At 41.2% G+C, this 20,469-nt stretch overlaps 2 protein-coding genes across 3 annotated transcripts; one reads left to right on the forward strand and one right to left on the reverse strand.

Annotated features, from left to right (window-relative positions):
- Nucleotides 1-579: 579 nt before the first annotated feature.
- On the reverse strand, nucleotides 580-5,205 carry ndufaf3 (NADH:ubiquinone oxidoreductase complex assembly factor). Its single transcript, XM_022193995.2, has 5 exons — nucleotides 5,063-5,205; nucleotides 3,116-3,311; nucleotides 2,930-2,996; nucleotides 1,444-1,544; nucleotides 580-1,291 (listed from the first exon to the last, which is right to left on the reverse strand). The coding sequence occupies exons 1-5, from the start codon at nucleotides 5,149-5,151 to the stop codon at nucleotides 1,184-1,186; spliced, it is 561 nt and encodes a 186-aa protein (XP_022049687.1). The 5' UTR covers nucleotides 5,152-5,205; the 3' UTR covers nucleotides 580-1,183.
- Nucleotides 5,206-5,805: 600 nt separating this feature from the next.
- Nucleotides 5,806-19,225, forward strand: LOC110951076 (NCK-interacting protein with SH3 domain). 2 transcript variants are annotated; one of them, XM_051947835.1, is made up of 13 exons: nucleotides 5,806-6,119; nucleotides 7,022-7,134; nucleotides 7,221-7,431; nucleotides 9,678-9,753; nucleotides 9,916-10,478; nucleotides 11,937-12,107; nucleotides 13,684-13,770; nucleotides 14,928-15,066; nucleotides 15,157-15,237; nucleotides 15,503-15,631; nucleotides 16,970-17,059; nucleotides 17,143-17,315; nucleotides 17,525-19,225. In XM_051947835.1, exons 1-13 carry the CDS (start codon nucleotides 5,949-5,951, stop codon nucleotides 17,747-17,749), a joined length of 2,229 nt encoding a protein of 742 aa, XP_051803795.1. In that variant the 5' UTR covers nucleotides 5,806-5,948; the 3' UTR covers nucleotides 17,750-19,225. The 2 variants fall into 2 exon arrangements, with proteins under 2 accessions (XP_051803795.1, XP_022049684.2); XM_022193992.2 differs by having other exon boundaries at nucleotides 5,918-6,119; nucleotides 9,919-10,478.
- The last annotated feature ends 1,244 nt before the right edge of the window (nucleotides 19,226-20,469 follow it).

Consider the following 20,469-nt stretch of genomic DNA (forward strand, 5'->3'; position numbering starts at 1 on the left):
CAGATATATCAAGAGAAAGATACTAAAATTGAGGCGAAATACTTTAAAGATTACTGCATATTCAGTATGTTGTTAGCTGCTTCTCCTATTTAGAAGTCTCTTTTGACATGAATGCATCATTTCTACCTGTGGAAAAACTGTGACCTAAAGGGAAAATTTTATTGGACTCATTCTTGATTTTATTCTAGCATCTATCAGAGCGACTATTTCACAGCTGCAGCAGGCGGCATGTGAATGATTGAGATTTAACCATTCAGACTGACATAAATGATTACAGTAATGTGTGGAGGATTTGTGGATTCTCCTCTCTATGGGGCTTATGTGTGAGAAGGACAAAGCCACTGAATTATGTCATATGCTGCACAGGCAGCTTGTCAGAGGCAGCGCTCTTAGAGGCAGTGGGTGGACAGACGCACAGAGTAAAGAGGCTTATCCAAATGAAGGACAGTTGCCGACATCACCACCTCAGGTAACCTACTGGGATATATTCACACATGTAACATCTGGATTTTTAGCATAGAATTCCTACTTAACTAGTGTACAGATCACATCAAATATGAAAAAATACAGCCTGCTGCGTTGATCTTACTATACATTTATGGTCAACGTAAAAATACATGAAATGCATCACACTTGAGCCTGTAAAGCATTTACCATAAATATTTTATACATGGAAGACTAGCAATTAAATACAACAATAGAAGTCAACTTTATTCTCTGTCATTGACATCCTCACTTCACATTCACCTGAGCACTTGTTTGTGTTAATCACAAGCACACATAGCTGCTTTCACCTCTACATCTAGATTTTAAAATCCAGATTTGGTTGCCGGCATAATAACAGCGCTGTGCAACATTCTCATGTACAGATGCTGACTGCTTGAAAAGCTCCACCCAACGTCATCAGTGCACAAAACTGCTGTCAAACTTTTGTTTTGACTTCGGACAGAAATCTGAACTTGGTGTTAGCTCAACAGAATGTGCCGTAGATAACCAAGTAACAGTGGTGACTTTGTCTTAATCTACAACAAAAAGTAACTGTTGGAACAAAGCATCAGAGCTGGATGTAACTGAGTTTGTTCCTTTGGGAGGTTTTTGCAGAAGTAGAATACCAATCACATTAGTCAGTGAGCCTCCATCTTCCATCTGCAGCAATCAGTCCTAGATCTTGTTGACACAGCACCTATTCCTGTTGCACTTCGAGGGCTGTGCTGGCAGAAGGAGGGATCAGACCAGCTGCCACCACTCTTCGCTCACTAACCAGGAAGTTGAAGGTTGCACAGGCATTCGGCTGCAAAACCACAGACAATAATAAAAATAAAGTGTAAATGCAAATTAGGGCAGCTCATGCTGCTTCAAAGGCATATTTATAGACAATAAGAAGTCTCTCAGTCTTTTTGTGTCACACTGTCAGATCAACACTTTACTTCTTTATGATTTTACCGTGTCCTGCACCTCCACAGCAACGCCTTTACGCTTAAGAAGAGCGAGGACCGAGGGATCAATCCGTTCAAGCCGTGCACCCGTACCCAGCACGAGGAGCTCTGCATGAAGTAGAAAAGACAATGAGACAAGTGATACGCATGAGGAAATGTTTGTTTTTTTTAACCAAGAAATATGCAACATGTTCATCTAAATGAGTAAAAGAAAACAGGAAATAGCACATAGTTGGTGTGAGACTGGATCAGTCAGAGGAATGTTCTACTTTGCTGTGATCAGTTGTTTTCCATTGACTCCATATAAAGAACGCACTGTGGCATCACCCATAAATTTGCTAACCAGCTGTTTTAAAGCTCAGTGTGGTGGCTCCGGTCATTGCCATCTTTGCAGTCCCTGACTTCTCCCAAACCACTAGCTAATCCAGAAATGAGCAAAGAGGTGACGCTGAGGCAGGTCATACAACCATCTCTAGATTGCTGACTGTCATATAACGCCACTCACCTCTAACTCAAAACAGCCACATGGTTAATTATGTATAAATTAAAATCTCAACACAATTTTAATGGATAAGTTATATAAAAAGTCTTCCTCTGCACATTTGTCTTGAACAGGGAAGCTAGCAATCGACATCAAAACCAGTTTGGGTGTCAGGCTGTAAACATGTTTATTTCTGCTGTAAAGTTGGGCTTTTTACATGCAGGTCTGGTTTTTGTGCATTATCAATGTTGACTTCCTTTTTCTGTGCGTGAAGCATGACTTGCTCTTTCTGCTAACCATAAATGATCAAGAGAGAGCAGATTAGCGTCTTCAAGGCTGTGGCTCAGCTGGTTTGTTGGGCACATCTCACAGATGGTCCTGGAGGACGCCAATGAGCTTTTAAATGCTTGGAAATTTAGCTAGCTAGCGCGGTACCACAACACGCTAAGAAATCTTTTTGGTTAAGGTTAGCAGAACACTAATTAACAGTTTTAGTTGGAAAAACAGTGGTAGTGATAGCTTGCTGATCCACAGACATTTACAAAAAATGCACTGAAACCACTTCAAATATTAAATCTCCGTCAGTCAGATACAACTGGAGCATCAGCAGTTGCCTGACAATGCAACAACCAATCAGAGAATCTCTCCAGCTTGATTCAATCTTAAACTAACCTCAGTGCATGGAGATTCATGACAAATTTTAAGATGCTTCAATGTCGAGCACAAAGGCTCACTGAATGGTTTGATGAGAATGAAAATGAGGAGAATCAAATTGTATGGCAATTCTAATGATCAGATCTCAAACCAGTTGAACACCTGTTAGAGATTTTAGATTGATATATTGGATGATGTCTTCCATTATCATTTAAACAACAAATGAGAGAAAACTGTATACTTTGGAGCTATGTTTCTAACAATTAGTAGACAATGCCAAAGTGTAGTGACATTTGTAAGACACTATATTAGTTACTCTTTTAATTTGTCGCCCATCTGTGTGTGCTTTTATCTGTACCTATTCTTGGTTCAAGCATGTGGAAGAGTGAAATGCTTTCTTCTGTGATGTCTTTATAAGAGCCAACCTGCAGACAGAGAGATTGAAAACAAAAAAAATCCAAGGATAATTGTTAAAATTAAATATAGAGAAGCACATGATGCAACAATCTGAAGGCTGTGGGAATAGTTTGAATATTGATCTCACATTCCACTGCAGGATAGCAGGAGGCAGCAGAGCACAGGGACCAAACACCCTGTTACCATCAATGCTGAAACCAGCAGAACTGTAGCTGTTGATCATGATCCCTCCGTCGGGTTCCTTCTTCATGACGGACACCGTAGTACGCTGGTACAACTCATCATCACCAGGTTCCAGTCTATGACCACGAGACAGAAATGGGCTGCAAGGAAAGACAGGAAAATGAAGTCAGAACCAAATCCATACAGAGTACCGATCGTTTTCTATCATTTATTGTCAGCATTGTTACTGCATATATAGGGGGCACGGTGAAACAGACACTGTAACAGTGACACTATCTCTGTACATTCTCCATCCCTTTAAATTTCACAAAACCAGGCTACCCTGCAGAGCTGCTGCCAAGCGGCCCACTTTAAAAGCCAAAAATCTAACGCCAACCTACTGACAGGGCTGCCAGCCAAAAGCTTTAGGCCTTTTTCTGCAAGCCAGAAACAAACTGTTCTGCTTGTCAAATGAGCTGCACCAACTGTTAGCCTGTTGTCACACTTTATTCCTGACTGTTACAAAAATCTGAGCAAGTTCAGCAATTCTTTGCTTTCAAGATGCACAGCACTTTCTACTTGGATGAAGTGTCACCAGCTGTTTTTCTAGAGCAGTACAGCAGAAGACCAATGAGCTCACCTGCCCTGAAAACAGTAGGATGGGAACAAATGACCTCCAGATGGAGTGATGCAGTGATATGTGATGCAGCTTCAGGGGGTAACTGGGAGAATAGAGCTTGTTCAAATAGGAATCTTATGAACTATCACTTAACCTCAAGTGACTTTAATCAACAAAAGTAAAAACGCATTCTGTCTATTACAATACTAATAAAAAGTTTGATTTTGAACCCCTTAACACTAATTGCTTCTAAATTAACATTACATATCCCAAACATGGAGACATGCATTAAAAATAATCTCATATGCATAATTAAGTCAGTTAATGAGCTTGGGAAAATCAAACCATATCATCACTGCCCCTGTCTTTAGATAAAGCATGATGAATTGGAACAGTATGGGAGAGCCAAAAAGGTCAAGAAGAACAATAAGAAGAGCTTTAAAAAAAAGACGTATATGTAGACTTTAAATGACCACATTATCTGAATATTTAACTCCAGCCTGAAAACTGAATTGATCCTTAGATTTCAGTATACAATTTTACTCTTCTTAAGTGGTGCTGAAAGTCAGTTCAGTAATTACAAACAGGGTTGAACAATTAAGCAAATTCAAATGGAAACTAATTTTAAACAGTGCAGTGTGGCCATCAAATAATGAGACTAAAAGTGCAATTCGGTTTTATTTAATTCGAGCAGAGTGAAATCTTCAGGGGTTGTTTATGCTGGTCCACTGATGGGTGTATGATATGTGGATCAGGCATGCTGCTGTTGCTTCTTTTACACAATAAATTGAATAATATTTGGAACTGGACATTTTGTGGGACAAAATAAGCAACTTGGCAATGGCATTGTGAGCCCTTGGATGAATGATTCCACTTTCACCTACCTGATATTTAACAAATATCAACTGCCAAACTGATGAAATGAAAATTAAAGCAGTTGCAGTTCTAATCCTAAATCAGGGCTAACTACTAATAAACATGCAGCCTTCTTTAGTAAACGAGGACATTAAAATATTAAACAATACAGATTAAAATTAGAGAAATATAATTTCTTCAAATATACGTGTAATGCTATTCAACACTACTAGTTAGATCATAAAAACATCTTTATAATTCGGATTAACTGAATACTATTTCGCACAACTCATGTAGGTGTTTCGTAAATATAAGGCGACACGATAAAGTCATGATCGTGTTATAAAGTCAAGATATAGGACAGGTGTTTAAGCTACTTTCTTATTATGATTCTTGAGCTTCATTAAAAATACAAGCCTGAAAAAAACACGACTATACCTGGAGAAAGCGGGTACCGCCCTGGACGAGAACAGAAACACCGATGTTGATCTGTGAAGGAGAAATCTTGCGCACACTGCAGAGGCCATGTTGACGGACTTACCGGTGACAGTCAGGGGGAAACAATTCTGTGTAACACCAGCCGCTCGCTTCCGGTGTTGTGTAATGTAGAATCGATCTATGTGAAATGTTTTCCTCTTAAATTTTAATCGCGTTTCTGACATTATTATTCCTTATAGTGAAATATATTGTGTTAAAATACATACAGTCTCATATTTTGACCAGTTCAGTGTTTGGGCAAAGAAAAACAATATTTTTTTAATTTTCAATTTGTCAGATAAATCAAGCTAAATGCTAAGCTACTAGACTGATTTTACCCAGTGTTTTAGGGTCCTGTTTTCCCAGGACTAGTCCTGTTTTCACATCCTGTCCTGGCCGTCCTGGCTGTTTTTTTTTAAGTGATGGAAACGTCCTGGTTTAAATCGTTTTTCATTCTGCCACTAAATTTAACTGAAACTAACTAACAAATATTTTTGTTAGTTTTTTTTGTAAGTTTGAGAGAGCTATTTTTATTAAAGTCGAATTGCATTTATGTTTTTTTGCTTAGTGAAGTTTCAATGAAATGGAGGTGGAGCAGCTCTGTGTTCGATTAAAATGCCTGGGGGGCGTGTTCAGGGTTCGATAGCGCCCCCTGCGGTGTTCCCTGCAACGGTCGGGTCAGATGATCGGAGCTACATTGTAAATAGACAGTAGCGGTTCACCGTGGTCATGCCTTCGTAGCCGCTTCAAATCTCCTCCAGCACAGCAGATCTTTCCTCTCGGACACTCTTTAACCTCCGGATATCATTCCTCTGGCTGTTTCGCGGTGTCAAAGTGTCGTGAGAGCATGTACCGGTCTCTGTACGCCTTCCGATCCGCGGAGCCCAACTCGCTGCACTTCGCGGCCGGAGAAAGCTTCTTAATCCTGGAGAGGAGCAACAAACACTGGTGGCTGGGGTCCCGCTGCAGCTCGGGGGAAACCGGCTACATCCCCGCCTCGTACATCGAGAAAATCCAGGTAAACACGACTTTTCTGATGGTTTCTCTGTTGGTCTCAGTGAATACTGGCGGCGGCTGCACCCTGGGGTGAAGTGAAGCCCAGTGAATGCGTAGTAAAAGGGAGGTTTAATTGATGGGATCGACAGAGACAGATCCAGTGTGGCACAACGCTGCCCAACAGGCCGTGTAGAAGCTGCTTAGTGGCAGCAGGAGGATGCATGTTTGCAGAGGAGCCCATAAATTATTGGAAAGGTTGCATTATGTGGCCCTTTTCTCTGCACTGCAGCTGCTGACTGCGACAGAGAGGAGATACGGGATGGGACAGCAGAGGATGGGATGTGACAGGATGAGGAGGAACAAACAGAATAGGATATGAGACAGGACACATCCAAGGACAAGAGCAGCAGCACAGAGAGCCACTGTTTCTGCTCAGGTCATCAGGACCTGCTCCTGACACTCTGTATCTGTTACATTAGACACAAACAGACTAAATCAGACTTTCCCACAGCTTCTCTCCCTCAGTCACACCTACATGGGCTCAGTGGTGAGGAGACTCCTCTTTCCAAGGAAGTGGTGGACTAGTCAGCGCATGCATGTTGTAATGTGCATCACATACTCACACGCTGACAGCAGAAGAATGCCGTCTCCTGGAGTTAATGCCATTGGCTGTGGAGGTTTAATGAGGCTGAATGTGAGGCCTCACTGAGCACGTGTGACTCCGCTTAAAAGGCTGTTTTTGTTAGATAACCGCCCCAGTTTGTTTCCGCCTGGAGTCACCCCTTGTCCCCGAGCCAGAATTGTGTCCTGTTTTGTTTAAAGTTTAATCATTTTCTTTAGCATGCTGCCATGAACATGAATATTTAATTTGATCATCTCCTCCTCGCCTGATTTGTTCTCTCTCCCTCTGTGTTTGTCTTTTAGGCTCCAGAGCAGGACGAGGTGCTGCAGTCTATTGACAGGGCAATCGAGGGAATCCACAATGTGGCCTTAAAAAACGGAGGCAAATACAATCTTGAGCAGAGAGATGTTCTGCAGTGAGTGCACACAAACAACACAGTACAGTAATGGCATCATTCTGACACGTGTTCTGTACGTGACTCATTACTGTCCTCCGCCACAGAAAGCTGATCCATCACAGGAAGGAAACTCTTGCTCGGCGAAGCTCCTCTTCCTCCGGTCACAAACAAGGTCTCCCGACTTCTAGCAGCGAAATATCTCTCAGTCAAACCCCTCCGCCGCCCAATGGCCTTAACCGAGAGTATGGACGGCAGGGAAGCGTGCCGTTATCCGGAAGCATGGACAGCATGCAGAGAGAGCAGGGCTTTTACCAGGTGACAGAAACACACACATCATCCAACTGAACTGCTCCAAATGTAGCGTCTGTTTTGTTTTCTGTAGAGCAGTTTGTGCAAGTGTATTTGTTCCGTGTGTACTACAAGTTTTGATAAAGTTCAGTTTGGTACAACAGTTACCCTGCAGCAAAATGTGAGGTGAACTCAGACGCCCTTCCTTCGACACCACCTGTCAGACTCCAAAGTGTGTAATTTGTCTAGATTTTTGTGTAATCTTTTTCAACACTGCTACTTAAATGTGACCTTTTTTACAGCTAACCTGATGAGGAATAGTTGAAGTTTAAGCTTGGTTTTGTAACACTGAGGGTTTCGTTTGTCAGTTTCTAAGTTTTGACTCGTCTTCTGCTAACTAGCTGTCAGGAACTTTCAACATGTGGTGTTCAGGCGTTAGAACTTGTTGAGCTGTAACGCGTGTAGTTTGGTGGGAAGTTTGTCTTGTGAATTAATCAGCCTGTAGGTAATAGTTTGTAGCTACTGGAACAACAGTGAAGCTTCAGGTCAAGTTATAATGGTTATTTATTTCCATCTTCGACATTTTTTTTGAACATTTTTGGGAAATCTTTGAGCATTTTTTGATGGGGGAAAAAAAAGGAAAGGTTAAAAATGTTTTCTTTAAGAACATTCACAAAAAATCAACCAAAATCCAGCGAATTTCGCTGGATTTTGGTTGATTTTTTTTTGTGAATGTTCTTAAAGAAAACATTAGAGGTTTTACTGATATATGTAATCACTTAAGATATTTTTAGGATTTTTTTTTGGAAGATTTTTACTCATTTTTTGTAAATATTTACAAGAATTTTCTTACCAAATTTGGGGGATTTTTTTAAAATAAAACTTCTAAGGAATTATGAGAATTTTCTTCCTGAAGGTTTTGCAAATTTTCAGAAATTTGGGGGATTTTTTCGCTGAATTTTTGGATTTTCTTGAGACAAGGAAACAATATTTTTTGATGCCTGTTAATGAGGACAACAGGGGGGTTAAAGCCCATCCCTGCAGTGTTTATCACTGAGACTTTGGCAGTGGATCCTTTGGGTACCAAGGATCTAAGGAGCTGGTGACTGATCCTGCCACTGGCATATGAGGGTCTCAAAGCTTCAAACATGAAAGTCTGAGTACACATGGCTGACATAGTGAAACTGCAAATGGCTCATTAGACCAGTTATAGATACGGTGTGGGGCCTCTGGTGCAGCCTGTGTGTGACTTTTGATGTCGGTTCAGTGTTTTCGGGCTCTCTGTTTCTGAGCAGTGTGGCCGGTCGCATTGTAATGCGGAGGAGGCTGCTTGTAGCGAGGAATGCCGTTGCCGTGTGGGGGTGTGTGCTCGGTCTGCAGCAGCATTTAGGTGGGTGTTATGTCAAAGTAACATCCACGTTAATACCAAGGTGCCCCAGCAGAACACTGGAATAATCAATGATGTTACTGATCCGTGTCTGTGCTTAGTTTTAAGTCATGAAAGTTCTTGACAGCAGCTCTCATGCTGTTCCTGGTATTCTACATCTCAGTTCATCAGTGGTAATTATAATCAAACACTATTTTATGAGACGCGCTCATTACTCAGCAGCTAAAATCCGACCGTGAGCTGCAGTACTCTTCGTTCAACTCAGGCTGAGGATAATTGTTGGATCTTTTTACCAGATCAGTGACGACAAAATCCTCTTTATATAAAAATATAGATCAAGTGCGCTCAGGAATTGTGCTTTAATGTAAAGTACAGCTGTCATTTTTATTTATTAATCAATTAGTAAATGTACAAAACAAATAACGAGCAGCTGTTTGGATTTTTGACTGATCATGTAAGCATTTTTTAAACAAAAAACGACTAACTTTTTTTGATTTCACCCTTTCAAATGGGTGGATTTGTGAGTTTTCTCTGTTTTATCATTATAGATATGCAGTAGCACTGGATAATAAAACAAGGTTTATTACCAAGAATTCAGGGAAGTTGTGATGGACATTGTTAAATATTTTAGTGAATTTTATACACAGAACAGTCAATGAGACTTTTACAAGAATTTGCAGATTCATTGGCAATGAAATGGATGTAATTACATCTCTGCAGAGTAATAATGCAGGACCTGTGATGCAAATTCTGTAAGTGATTTGGAATAAGTCAGGTCCCCACAAGTTGAACTGATGCTTTTGGGGTCCAGGGATTCTCAGAGCCATACACAGTTGTCTGCTTCATCCAGCTGATAATCCAGCCTCTCCTGTGTCTCTTCCTGCAGGTGCCGCCTCAGCCTCGACGTGCTGCTCCCATCACTCCACCTCCCCCCGAAAAACAGAAGAACAACCGGCGTCCAGGTTTGTGTGCAGCTGCTTATCACATAACTGATGACAGCGTGACTCGCTGCAGTGCAGAGTTTTTGCTGATGCTACCTGCTGCAGCATTAAACTTCACAAACACTCTATTCTTAGTCAGGTCATTTCTGTTCGCTCTCTGTAACTGGAGCTCTTCTCTCCCAGCAGAGCCGGAGGTCCCCTCCCGAGTGTCCTCTCTCCCTCCGTCCCCTGCTCCCTCCCTCACCATCAGCACCACCTCTTTGGAGTCGGGCTCCTCCCACTCTCAGGCCTCCTCCGATGTCAGTCTGCCAAGTGTGTCCAGCACCCCTCCTCCTCCGGTGCCGTCCCGTGTGAAACCCGCTGCGCGTCCTGCAGAAGAGCTGCCCTCTGACTCTCCTCCTCAGCCAGCTCCTGCAAAGAAAAGCCCGGCACCACAGCCTCCCCAGCCCGCCCGGTCCACCGAGCCCACTGCTCCTTTACAGCTCGCTGTGGAGGAGCAGCCGGACACTGAATGGCCTGTTGCCCCCCCATCTGTTGCTGAAAGCCCCCCCGGCAGCCCCACTACCTCTGAGCCAGTTCCCATGACTATCGGAGCCGAACTGATCGAGCTGGTACGGAAAAACACGGGCTTGAGCTACGAGCTGTCGCGGGTGGCTGTCGGTGTGGTGGTCGGCCATCTGCAGGCCGCTTTACCTCAGGCCTCCTCTGATCTGGAGCAAGTTCTTGTCTCGCTGGTGGAGAGCAAGGTCAGATTTGTTTTCATTACCTCGTGTGGATTCAGCATCTTGGAGCTCGGCCAGTTTAGAGGAGAATACCGGTGTCATGTAGGGTTACGGCTCAGTCTGCATTTAGCAGACATTTCTTGGTCATTTTGGACCACAGATGGAAGTGCACGCACTATCGCTTCCTCATTTTTAAATGGAAACTTTGCAGTGTTTGATCAAGCTTGAAATGAGCGGCTGAATGTTTCCTGACAGACGTTTCTGTTTCTTTCATCGGGTGCGAGGTGGGAAGTGTGTAATGTACATTCAAATCACAATTGCTGACAGCTTTTGGCTGCATCCTGTGTTTACATAGTTAACAGTGTGCACGCAGTCATCCAATTAAAAACAGCTTAAAATAGTCTGCAGAGTGGTTGGAAGCCTCGTCTGTGTGCTTTTAAATATAAAACACCAACTTAGACCTAGCAAACACTGAAATAGATCTTGCTTTTAATAGTTTCTTATTAAATGTGTAGCATGAAAACAACATTAATATGTCCAACAGTGCTGCCTGCACACAAATGAAACCTTAAAGCTGCTGTATTTTTATATTTTCGGGGAGCCATTGCTCAGGTGGTAGAGTGTGTTCTCCACTAATCGTAGGTTTGGCGGTTCAATTCCCTTCAAGTGCCAAAGCGTTCCTGGCCAGGATGCTGAACCCCAGGTTGCTTCCAATGGCAGGCAAGCACCTCGCATGTGTGATCCTGAATGGCTCAGTAAGAAACACAGTGAAATGCATTTAGGAAGATAAAGTTACATAAGGCTATGTAAGTGTAGAGGAATGAATGTAAAGCTTCGCGATAGTGGAGAGGTGGTTGCTAATAGTGACGAACCCACAGAGAAATATCACGGCTCTGCAGTGCAGTTTTTTTTGCTTGTTTTTGAGTCTGCAGCTGATTTTTTTTATTCACATTTCAGCAGCAGTGGGCATCAGTTTTTTATAGAAATAGCTGATAACTCCACTGTCTGCCCAGAACCAAAAAACAGCAGCACAAAGTCAGAACTCATTTTCAAACATAGTGAAGCATTTAGAAACTGAGACCACACAATTGTTTTCCCCCTGAAGTTGACAAACAGATAAAAGGAGAGTAAATGTCATGACTACAGACGATTCTCAATAAATAAGTAAACGGGCATTAGGCATTGCAGCCTGATGAGATGTTGATCAGTGTTTGCGGCTTGTTGCAGTTCCCCAGAGGCCAGACATCCTCTAAGGCAGGTTATAAGTCATCCAGCGTGGAGGGTGTTTGCATCAGTGAAACTTTATAATGTAAATTTGAAGGTGAATCCAACACAGCCCCTCCTGTATGTCTGAGTTTCATAAATCCTGAACATATTTTCACTTGATAAGTTGAGTGACTTTTAGTAGAAAATGTTTCTGGTTTACTGGTAGAACAAGTTATAACAGACGGAGGTGTGCGGTGATGTTTTCTGTCTCTGTAGGACTTGAGTGCAGCGCTGCCGCAGGGTCAGGTGTGCCACGATGAGCAGCGGCTGGAGGTGATCTTCAGCGATCTCGCCCGTCACCGAGACGATTCCCAGCAGCGCAGTTGGGCTCTTCATGAAGACCACGCTCTCATCGCCTGCTACCTCGAGGAGCTGCTGAAGATTCTGGTATGATGCTGAGAGCTGATGACTTTAACACATCGTGCTTGTGGCAGCTGTCTGTGTTCTGACTGACAAAGTGTAAGAAGATTTGCAGCATCCTGACTCACTGTCACACACCCAAGAATGGATTTGATTGTCCCTTATAAATAAACAAACAGGTGGTCCAAAACCCTCGATATCTCTAGCCAGACTCTTCTCCTCTGTTGTTTCCAAATGGTGGCACAAATTACCAAACTCTGTGCATTCTGCTGAGTCCCTTTCTACTTTTAAAAGACAATTGAAGACTCAATTGTTTAGAGAACACCTAGGCACTTAATCTGACTCCACCTTAGGGGTAGAATAAGTCCAAAACCCAGCACTTATTTAGTGCTGACAAAGTTAAAAAAAAAGGGGGGGGGGGGGGGGGGGGTTGTCACTTCTTCTGCAACTTGATGGCAACACCTTTGACCAATCGCACTTGAAGCACTTTTTGCACTTTTTGCACTTACTACAGGTTTTTCCTTATGTCTGAATTCTTGCTTGTGTTGTACATCGCTTTGGACAAAAGCGTCTGCTAAATGAAATTGTAGATTGTAAACATTTATTTCCACTGCACTTTTCAAAACAAAAGTTACTTCACAATATGCGTATTAAATATTAAGCAAGCAGCAGAGTAACAAACACAAGAACAGTGAATTACTCTTTACAAACTGGAATAAAAATCAGCAGATATCAGCTTGTCAACACAGCTTGTGATCCAAGATGACTCAATGAGTATGAATATGCTCTGTGCTGAAATGTGTTCAGCTGCAGTGAAAATAAGGAGGATTCATGCCAGAAGAGATGTTTTTGAAAAATAAAAGGCTGCTAATTCACCATAGTTTTGGGCTGGATGAATTACTGAAAACAAGAACAACTGGAAGTAAAATGAGATGAAAATAAAAACCTGGGATGCCTTCAGGAAAAAATGAGTCAAGCTACAGACTGCTTTGCATGTTATTTAAGGTCGCAGGTACACGATATGCAAAACTGGATTTTCCAAGCTCAGGAATAACAGTTGGCATCTGCAGCTTAATCCAATCATTTTAGCGTGTGTCCTAAGGGCTCACATTAAGACTGCAGCAGTCATGTGCTGGGGTAAAAAGAGACTTAGAATTAAACTAAACTCCGTGTTGTCATGCATTAAAGTGAAGGAGAGCCAAAGAAACTTGGGGCAGTTGATATTACTGATCTGTTTTCATGATGCTGATGTGAACATTTTCTCTGTGATGAATCTGAGATGTGAACCCGGGACCCGTCCAGATGTTTTGCTGTAAGCACCAGACATGTCTGATAGGATCAGAGCGGCTCAGACGTCTCTACAAATCCAACAGTGAGCCTAAAGCCTGAATCTGGAAACCCTTCAGGCCACTGAATATTCTTGGTTAGCAGTTTGTCCTGAACCAAACTCAGATCGGGGCTGGGATGCTCATGTGAGTCTCTGATGGGGTCGTAAATCCTGCAGTGTGTCCAGAGACTGTGACTGTTTAGGGATCATAAAGTTACATGGTTTTAATGCCACTATATCACAGCCTTTACAACAGAAATCTGTTTGTGTCCTCAGACTGATGCAGATCCAGAGGTGTGTAAGAGGATGTGCAAGGCCAACCACTATGAGAATGTGCTGTCTTTGGTTTCATATTATCAGATGGTAAGATAAACTCTGAACAACGCATTTATATTTGAATCAAGTAAAGATAAATGCGTGATCAAATGTGTGTTTCTGCAGAGTAAAACCCTGTGATGCCTCAGAAAGTGTTTCGTGAAAAAGTAAATTTTTACAAAAATTTAAAAGAAAAACTTGGAATCAGCATGTAGAACATTTGTCCAAGTTACAAAAATTGTAAGAAAATGATGACTACCTACTTTACTTCTTAGTTTTTGCACTTGTTTTTATACTTTTCTCCTACCTGCTCCGTGTGAACACTGCCTGCAGTTCAGCTGAAAAGTCCCAGAATTTTTGTCATGTGACTGTTGGTTACAGCTGAGTCAGTAGTAGCTTCATGGCTGCACCAAGAATTTTGAAGTTTTTACAAAATCTGGCTAGTGCTAACACTTTATTTTTGATGAATATTAAAATGAGACATGCAAAATAAAGTGATATTTAAGAAATATCACAATTTCAGATTTAGATTTGGTTAAGTTTTCCAAATGTGCGCCACAGATGACTAGTTCAAAGACTGTTGGAAAGTCTGTAATCTGCTGATTCTACAGCCATGGCCATAAGTTTGGACACAGCATGACTTACTATGTCTGTTTTGATGTCTATTACAGAACATAACTAATATTTTTTGACAGCACCAGTTTAATTAGTCAACAAATCAACAAGGGATATAATATTATCAATAAATTCCAACAACTGGAACAACTTTGTTCCCAAAACATAATATTAGAAGAAAATAACAAAAAAATGCAGTACTTTCACAACCGAATTTGGTAAGAATAACAAAATGACACCAAACTCTTTTGATGTTTTTTTAAAATATGAAACTTAATATAGTTCTCAGGAGTTGTGTACTGTATTGTAAGTGACAATTTTGTGGTATTTTCTAAGATTCACAAGCGTCATGGTACTTGTGTCCAAACTTATGGCCGTGGCTGTATTAGTTTTTATACCTTCTTTGGCAGGCAAATGGTTCACTTTTAAAAAATCTTTGAAAACGATAACATCAAGCTCAAACCTGCTTGTTTGTTGTTTCGAGGATTTTGCACTTTTTCCACTGTTGTTTTTGTACCTAAATTGCTTTGAACCTGTGTCTCTGTAGTGTTACCACATGCTGATGAGGTTTGGTGTTCATCACTTTACAGGAGCATCGTGTGTCTTTGCGGCTGCTGCTGCTCAAAGTGTTCGGTGCGATGTGCAGCCTGGACGCTGCTCTCATCTCCACCCTGCTCAACTCCATCCTCCCCATGGAGCTGGCCAGGGACCTTCAGACTGACACACAGGGTGAGAATATTTACTGTTCACTGTCTTTTTTTCTCTCTTTAATTACTGTCAATCTGATTTACTGTTTTGTTGTGTTTTTTTTTCCACCAGAACACCAGAAGATGTGTTACACAGCTTTGGTGCTAACTATGATCTTCTCAATGGGGGAGCAGGTGCCATATCATCACTATGGTATGACTGAGCTTTTTGTTTCCACATACATCTGCTGTGTTTTTACAGTGACATGTGATGATTTGCCCATAAAAAAAGAGAGGATTGCTGCTAAGAAAAGCTTTGTGTTTAGCTTCCTGAAAACTTATTTATCCTTTTATCCAGCAGAATATTAAAGGTTTTACCGAGATGAATAAGTCAAGAAGTGTGACATCAATGATTTATGAGCAGATATTGAGTGCATTGTTTAAAAAGCAGATATAATCCTAACCCTCCCTGCTGACAGAACACTTGAATGCTGAGTTTGTTCAGTTTCTGCTGGGTGTGGTGGAGGACGGACTTCCCTCTGATCCCACAGAGCAGCTGCCTGACATCTTCCTGAACCTCCTGCTGTCCTTCAACCTGCATCATACAGGTAAACACGGCTTCAGTAAAACCGTTTTTGGCAAGTTATAGCAGGAAAAGTACAATGGAGTCTTGTTCTTTTTTGGAATACGATAGAGTTGTAAATAGATCATAACAAAGAAAAAATATATTTATTTTACAAAATGTGCAAAAAAAACAAACTGCAAGTAACACGAACAACAATTTTTCAAGTGTCTGGAAGTCTTACCAATTCTGAAAAAACAATCTATCGATACTTTACTATTAACACTTTAACTTTCTTTCAATTATTGTCTCGTATCTGCTCTGTGTAAACACAGTTCAGATGAATTTTTGTCATATGACTGTTTGATCAGAGCTGAGTTACATAAAGGAGCAGAGAATTTTTAGTTTTTTTACAGAATCAGTTCAGAGCAAACAGTTTATTTTGGTACATATTTAAATAAGCAGCATAGAATAAAGTGATTTTAATAAAATATCATGGTCTTAAAGGCATTAGAGGAGATTTAATTTCCTACGACTTTGAACGTAGCATGCGCATGTGCACATACAACCTCTCCCTCACCCCCTCTAACCTCACCCCTCTTAACATTTACGAAGAAACGCCCCCCTCCAGAAACTTGCGTAGCACTCGTAAAGCTTTCTTTTACAGCTGGGTCCCCCTGGATCTTTATCTGCCATTATGTAAAAAAAGATGAGCAAAACAAGTCACCAGCTAACTACGAAGCTATACCAAAGCAACACATACAGAAAACATGTAAGTCCAAGGCGTACGTAATCTACGTAACTAGGCCTGAGCCGGAAGATTTTTGATTGACAAGAAAGGGAGCAAACCAAATGCCTCGGTCCGGGCGCGTTGATTGGCTGATGTTTTTCAGGTCCTGCCATGTCCACAGTTATTTTTTTTTAATCTTTAATTCTTTTAGAGACCATACATACAGGTCCACTAAAGGTCAGTATATTCATTTTATGTGAATCAGACAAATTAAACAAAAAAGAAAACATCCTCCATAATGCCTTTAAGCTTACAATTGGTCTCTGACAGAATGACATCTAAGAGATGAGTAGTTCAAGGACAGAAAGTTAAAAATCTGGAAATTCTTTCTGTTTTTAGAGTTTGTTGTTGTAATTGATGGTATAATTTGGGTTTTTAAAGATAGCACGCCTTTAAAAGCTGCCAGTGGGTTTTGGGGTTCGGATTAGTAACTAACATGAATATCAAAACACAGCATTCATCACTGCTATGTCAGATTATTACAGTTCTTTTGTGGATTTTTAGATTTGATGATGTGATAAAAGTGTTCTGAGGTTTTATTGTTTTACCATAAATACTTATGTGGACTACACGTCTGTGTCTTGTGTCAACCAGCACCCGACAACAACGTGATCATGCAGGAGCTTAAGGAGAAAAATGTGAAGATCCTGTCAGAGAAAGTGCTGCTGCTCCTGAACAGAGGAGGTAAAATATCATTGTTGTGTTTCTCTTGTTTCTTGTAATACAAGAAGGAATATGGAGTGAAGTCTTTCACCTCCCCGTTCCAGATGACCCTGTGTGCATGTTCAAACACACTCCGCCTGCACCACACGCTGTGCTCAAGTTTCTGCAGGATGTTTTCGCCAGCAGAGAGACGGCCGACATCTTCTACCGTACTGACATGATGGTGATGATCGACATCGCCGTTCGACAAATCTCTGACCTTTCACCTGGAGACAAGGTGAGACAGCAGCTGATTTACTGTGCTGAATACAGGGCTTTAGAGGTGCTGCTAGGTGAGTTTTTGTGACCTGCCAGAATAGCTGTTCCTCTGTGTCCAACATCAGCCAGAAGAATAAGCATATTTCCTTAAATTGCAAACAATATTTGACATATCAGTAATCGTTTACCTTGTCTGACCTTGATCACCTTCTTGTCTTCCCTGTGAAGCTGCGGATGGAGTATCTCTCCCTCATGCACTCCATAATGCGCTCGACGGACTACCTCGAGCACCAGCACCGCCTGTCTGACCTGCAGGGGGTGCTGCAGAGGATTCTCAGGGAGGAAGAAGATCCAGGGGAGGATGAGGGCAGCGCCACAGCGAAACAGATGGATAAGCTAATCGTACAGCAGATCTACAAGGAGTTCCCCCAGATCTGTGAGAACCAGGACTAACCACATCAGTATCATGCTCTCACACTGTAGTCTGCTCCCGTCTACTTCAGGGAGGCACGAGGAAGCTTGGATAGGAAGAGCTGACGTTTGAGAACGACTTGTATTCTGTGCCAGCTTGTGCTGAGAAAAGCTAAGCCAGCTCTGTCAGTGTTTTCTTGGACTTGTAGTCCAGAGCTGCAGCGTGGATGTGATGTTCAGAGAGATCTTACTGCTTTCAAAGCTGTTCTCTTCTTCAAGGTGTTTAAGTTGAACAATGAGTGAGATCGAAGAAAATGTGACAAGTGCACAAACAAGCCTGCAAAGTTTTGTCATACTTGGAAATTAAAAACAGCCAAAATATAGGCCAAACCTTGAAGCTGTTCTCAAAGTGAATTCTTAGCAATAATGACCTTATAAACCTTACATGGACTAACTGCATGTCTCACAAGTATTTTGAAATTGAAGTATTAGCAGCCACAGCTAAAGCTTACGCTAACCAAACTAACTTGAAACCAAATTTCATTCGGAGAACATTTAAAGGTTTGTAACAGGAAGGCAATCCAATCTGCTGTTACGGTAAATGTAATAGTGCCATAATCTGAAAGTTGAGAGAATTAATCTTTACGGGCTTCCCTTTCAGTGGGACCAAACTACTGTGTGTTACTGAGAGCATTATTTTCTTTACTGCACTCTGAAAACTGACTTCCTCTGTCATTCATCCTCTCATTTATCGTAATTCAAATTAAGTTCAAGTAGAACAACTTGAACTTCTACTCTTCTAGTGAGAAAAGCACACTCTTGACTCGTGTTATCATTACTAAGCTTCTAGCTCAGTGAGTTGCTGCTGCATTTTGAGTCTTGCCCGCATCTGCAGTTATCTCAGCCTGGTACTTTTAGCTTTTCCAACACCTTAAAGTAATCGCTCTGTACCTGCACATGCAAAGCTCCTAAAGCATTAGATGTCCTTGACTGTTTACAGATTCAAACTAACCATGCTGCAATAAGGCTTTATAACAACTCTGTCTTGGCTGATGTGAGCTTCATGGAGACGAAGAGTGTTCTGCGGTTATTATCTGACACGATACGTTGTTGATTTCCAGTTCTAATCTTCATATTCCTGCTGAAAAGGAGAGGAGAGGAAACACAGGGCATTCATTTTTTCTCCTTGTGGTTTTAATACTTTAACAGCAAAAAGTTACCTTCCTTGGTTTCTACCAGTAATGTAGTTATTGATGTTGTTCTCCCGTCTTACACTTTACCTTGTCTGATTTTGTCCCTGGCATGGCTTCTCCGTCTGGAAGGCTGACACAGTCCAGAAATGATTTCAAGTTTTAGTTCATGTTCAAGTGTTCATTAAATGACTGCGTGTTTGTTTACAGTGTGTATGTGTGTGTGGGCATGTATGAGCGGCGAGCGTCTCCATGATTAACATTGTTCGCAAAAGTGCTGCGACTGTGTTATAATACAACTAATAAAGCTATATTTTAACAGTGGAAATTGTCAGATTTGTCGTTGTGTTAGAATATTCTGTCATAATGTAAGCTCACAACATGATCAAACCTTATTCTGAGTTTTCAAGTTAGCTCATTGTAAGTCAGACTCAGGACACAAGAAACGGTGAATTTTCAAGAATCAATCAAGAATCTTTATTGTCCTTCTGTTTCCACACAGCAAAATTACGATTGGTGACTCCTAGCTACAGATAAAAAATAGAAAATGGCACACTATATGAAAATAAAATAAAACATTTTTTAAATCCTCAAAAATATAAATACGTAAACAGAGTTAGTGCACATGAGCAGTAGGGTGAGTGTAAAGTGCAATCCAGTGCAAGATTCAGTTCTTTATTGCACATAATGTGTCCGTTGTGTGTGTAGGGGGGAAATGGACTGGACAGCTCTGGGATAAAAACTGTTTTTCAGTCTGGAGGTCAGAGTTTTTGGTAGCAAACTGAATGCAGGCAAGTCTGTCCAGCAAATATAAACTTTAATACCAGAGAATTTTAGTCACTGTTGTCCTCAGGACACTGTCCTTGAGAGTCTTTGTTTTTGTTTGTTTCCCATTTGGAACAACCTGCCTAAGGAGAAAATCTTTTGAATCACTTCTTCAAACCTATTTTTATAGACTTGTTTCATATGATTTAGTCTCTTTATTGTTTTTTAGGCTTTGCATTCTCTGTGTTTTGTTCTTTCTTTTCCTGTAGCTCTGCACGAAGCTGGACCTGTACAGGTCTGATCTGCAGGTACTGGTTCCACCAACTTGTCCAGTGTTTATGTTCTCCTGTTTGTTGTGTCTTTTTCCTCACCTGTCCCTTTCTGTCTCCCATTTACTCTCACTCCAGCTGGTCGAGGCAGATGATTGCCCTCCCTGAGCCTGGCTCTGCTGCAGGTCTCCTCCAGTCTAGTCAATTTCCTTGCTTATAGAGAGTCTGTGGGTTTTCTGTGTACAATTTTGTTGGGTCTTAAAATCTTCATTCATAATCTAAATTACAAGCATAATACTGTAGGGTCTTCAGCTTAATATTCAAACTTGACAGTTAAATTCATACTGTAAATCTTATATCTCTACCTAAATGCCCTCCAGCTCAATGACTGTTTTAATATATAAGCTATATAAATAACAGTTATTTCAATATTAATGGGCTTTTTGTTTGTTTGTTTGTTTGTTTGTTTACTTGTTTTTGCTAAATTCAATTGTATTTGTTATTGTTGACATGCTGTGTTTTGAATGTTTGCATCCAT

The sequence above is a fragment of the Acanthochromis polyacanthus genome, chromosome 5 (genome assembly GCF_021347895.1).
Source record: "Acanthochromis polyacanthus isolate Apoly-LR-REF ecotype Palm Island chromosome 5, KAUST_Apoly_ChrSc, whole genome shotgun sequence".
Taxonomy (NCBI): Eukaryota; Metazoa; Chordata; class Actinopteri; family Pomacentridae; genus Acanthochromis; species Acanthochromis polyacanthus.

Excerpts from the sequence above, each read along its gene's own strand:
- ndufaf3 (XM_022193995.2), bottom strand. The coding sequence starts at position 5,151 with ATGGCCTCTGCAGTGTGCGCAAGATTTCTCCTTCACAGATCAACATCG. Across the intron at positions 3,312-5,062 it reads GCGGTACCCGCTTTCTCCAG|CCCATTTCTGTCTCGTGGTC; the intron begins GTATAGTCGTGT and ends CTTTCCTTGCAG. Across the intron at positions 2,997-3,115 it reads CTGCTATCCTGCAGTGGAAT|GTTGGCTCTTATAAAGACAT; the intron begins GTGAGATCAATA and ends CTCTGTCTGCAG.
- LOC110951076 (XM_051947835.1), top strand. The coding sequence starts at position 5,949 with ATGTACCGGTCTCTGTACGCCTTCCGATCCGCGGAGCCCAACTCGCTG. Across the intron at positions 13,771-14,927 it reads TGGTTTCATATTATCAGATG|GAGCATCGTGTGTCTTTGCG; the intron begins GTAAGATAAACT and ends ATCACTTTACAG. Across the intron at positions 17,316-17,524 it reads ACCTTTCACCTGGAGACAAG|CTGCGGATGGAGTATCTCTC; the intron begins GTGAGACAGCAG and ends TTCCCTGTGAAG.